At 34.7% G+C, this 2424-nt stretch overlaps 1 protein-coding gene across 1 annotated transcript; it reads right to left on the bottom strand.

Annotated features, from left to right (window-relative positions):
- Window positions 1–818: 818 nt before the first annotated feature.
- LOC136824654 (uncharacterized) lies at window positions 819–1628 on the bottom strand. The gene has a single exon (XM_067080644.1). The coding sequence runs from the start codon at window positions 1626–1628 to the stop codon at window positions 819–821; it is 810 nt and encodes a 269-aa protein (XP_066936745.1).
- Between the last annotated feature and the right edge of the window lie 796 nt (window positions 1629–2424).

Below are 2424 nucleotides of genomic sequence, written 5' to 3'. Positions count from 1 at the left end.
CAAACTCTATACTGATTTTTTGATAAAATAATTCTTAACCAAAAAGATGAAACTATTAAGAATTACAAAAAATAGACAAAATGTAAAAACAACACAAAAATAATGGTTTCCTATGCTACAAATGATTAATTATGACTAATATAGAATTTTCTTTGAGCCTGGGCAAATAGGGTTAAAAGAAAAATCAAGTTAAAAATATAAAAAACTTTGTAAATTTCAAACTCAAAAATCAAAACACAAGAGCCATGAAGGTAGAAAGTACCCAAAATATTAATATAATAGTTTAAACTATCACTGCTTTGGAAGCAAAAGGTTAAGTTTTAGAATGCTTTTTCTGAGTGCTGTAAAAAATCAGTGAACAAAATAGAAGAAAAAAGTCTGGACTAAATCTTGCAATAAAAAAGGTCCAATCGAAGATCATTAACACAAGATATTGATATAAATTTACATACACTAAATGTTGACAGATCAACTAAATTAAAATCTATTCTGTATTTGTTTTTGTTGCCTCCTTGAATAAAAGAGGCTTCAGATTACATAAAGCAGCAGCACAAATTTTAACCATGTCATCACACTGATGAATCATAGTGATGGGTAGAGAACTTTTAAAAATTCTGAAAAACTTCAGTCTATTGATTGCACGTTCCACGTGAATTCTTAAATTAGCAACCTTTTGAGTCTTTTCTGTCTCTGCTTTGGTCATTTGGGCTTTCAGGCGTTTCCCAGGAGGGACAATCAATTTGCAAAACTTTAGCATTAGTTCCTCTTGGATCTGAAAACCACGATCAGCCATCACATCATCATACAAGTCCAGAAAATTAAAAAAAACCACTGTCCTTACATATAAATTTATCACTGGCTCGTCCACCATAGCACTCTGATAAAAAAGATATAAACCCAGTTGGGGTAATTCCAATCAAAAATTTCAGAGTATTATGACTCTTGTAGTCTGACCAAGTGACGGCTTGAGCTTCCAAATTTTTAGGTCTTTCAATGAATATTTCACTACAGTCAATAATGACACGTACATTTCCACACCCAGCTTTTTTGAATTGCTTTGGCATGTTTTCCATTACAGCCTCTTTTGGAACCCATTTCACTAATGTTCCCAAAGTTTCAGCAAGAAACCGAATCCATGTTTTTATTGTTTCTGAACATGTACCAACAGAAATTTGAAAACGATCTGCTAAATCTTCAGTGAGAAGTCCAAGGCGTAACTTCATCAATGTTAATAAAAATTCAGTTTTAGCATTCAACTTCTTTGAAGACGCCCTGGAAAAAATTTGCCGTTTGACTTTCGTAGATACCACTTTCTTGGGGCCTCGCCAGTAGGTCATTGATGGTATGTACGGTTCTAGTAAATTGAATATGGCTTGAAATAATAGAATTGATTCAATACCAGTGTAAAATTTCATCTTCTCATCAGTTTTAATGTCCTGAAGTGAAAATGGTTTGGATGAATCACGGATTTTCTTGTTTGTGGATCTCAAAGAATTTAATTGCTTTGTGAGTCTATCTATTTTAATTTCATAAGTATTAATAAGTTTATCTTTTTCCTTGCAGTCTAGACATTCATTTTTCTCGATAGTTTCATCAAATGTTTGAGGTAGATGGGGTTCAGCTGACATTAGAGGTGTTGGCTCATTAGAAATTTCTAAGGTAGGTGTATCCAACGATGCTGAAGGTATTTGTTGTGTGGTGGTATCTCGTCAGATGGGTGTAGATGTTGATGATGATGGCATCGGTTGTTCAACAACTGGATAGGTCAGTGGAGATAATTGATCAGTGTCCGAGTTACTAGTGTTTCTAGGTTTTTTTGGAGGAAGATCATGTTTAATAATGGCTCGTCTCGACTTAACTGTCTTTGGATCATAACCAAGTTCAAGCTCTGGACTAGGGTGCTTTACAGTTGGAAATCCATCTACAAAATGTACACTGCAAACTCTGTCACTTTCAACTGGCACCCACGATGATTTGTCAGCCTTAACTCTGTTCATTTTTTGTATCCATATTTTTCTTTTGTCAAAGTTCAGTTGTACTGATGGAAATGCAAATAGCTGAAATGGAGGGCTACAACCACAATCCATCTTCATCATTCTGTTGTGACCTGGCTCATAGCATGTTGATGTTCTCCACTTTTTGAGTCGATAAGTACTGTTTTTACAACCAATAACAGCACAATTACCATGCCCCATCTCGTAATATATTAGGAATCAATTATACTTCATTAAATCTTTCACTAATCACAATTAATTTCCACTTTATATAATCACTTTTACTCTCTTCAGCCAAGCCACACTACCAACTACTAAGCAATTTTGGTTTGTTTTGATTTTTTATCACCCTAAACTCGTCCCAGTCTTCTTTAAATTCACGCGCGCACGCTGCGCGGCGATTGGCGGCTACGGTCGAAAAGGTGTATTA

The sequence above is a fragment of the Clytia hemisphaerica genome, unplaced genomic scaffold, assembly GCF_902728285.1.
Source record: "Clytia hemisphaerica strain Z4C2 unplaced genomic scaffold, Clytia hemisphaerica genome assembly, whole genome shotgun sequence".
NCBI lineage: Eukaryota > Metazoa > Cnidaria > Hydrozoa > Leptothecata > Clytiidae > Clytia > Clytia hemisphaerica.
Note: the sequence above shows the minus strand (reverse complement) of the source record. Positions and strands in the feature narration are given on the sequence as shown.

Excerpts from the sequence above, each read along its gene's own strand:
- LOC136824654 (XM_067080644.1), bottom strand. The coding sequence starts at position 1,628 with ATGTCAGCTGAACCCCATCTACCTCAAACATTTGATGAAACTATCGAG.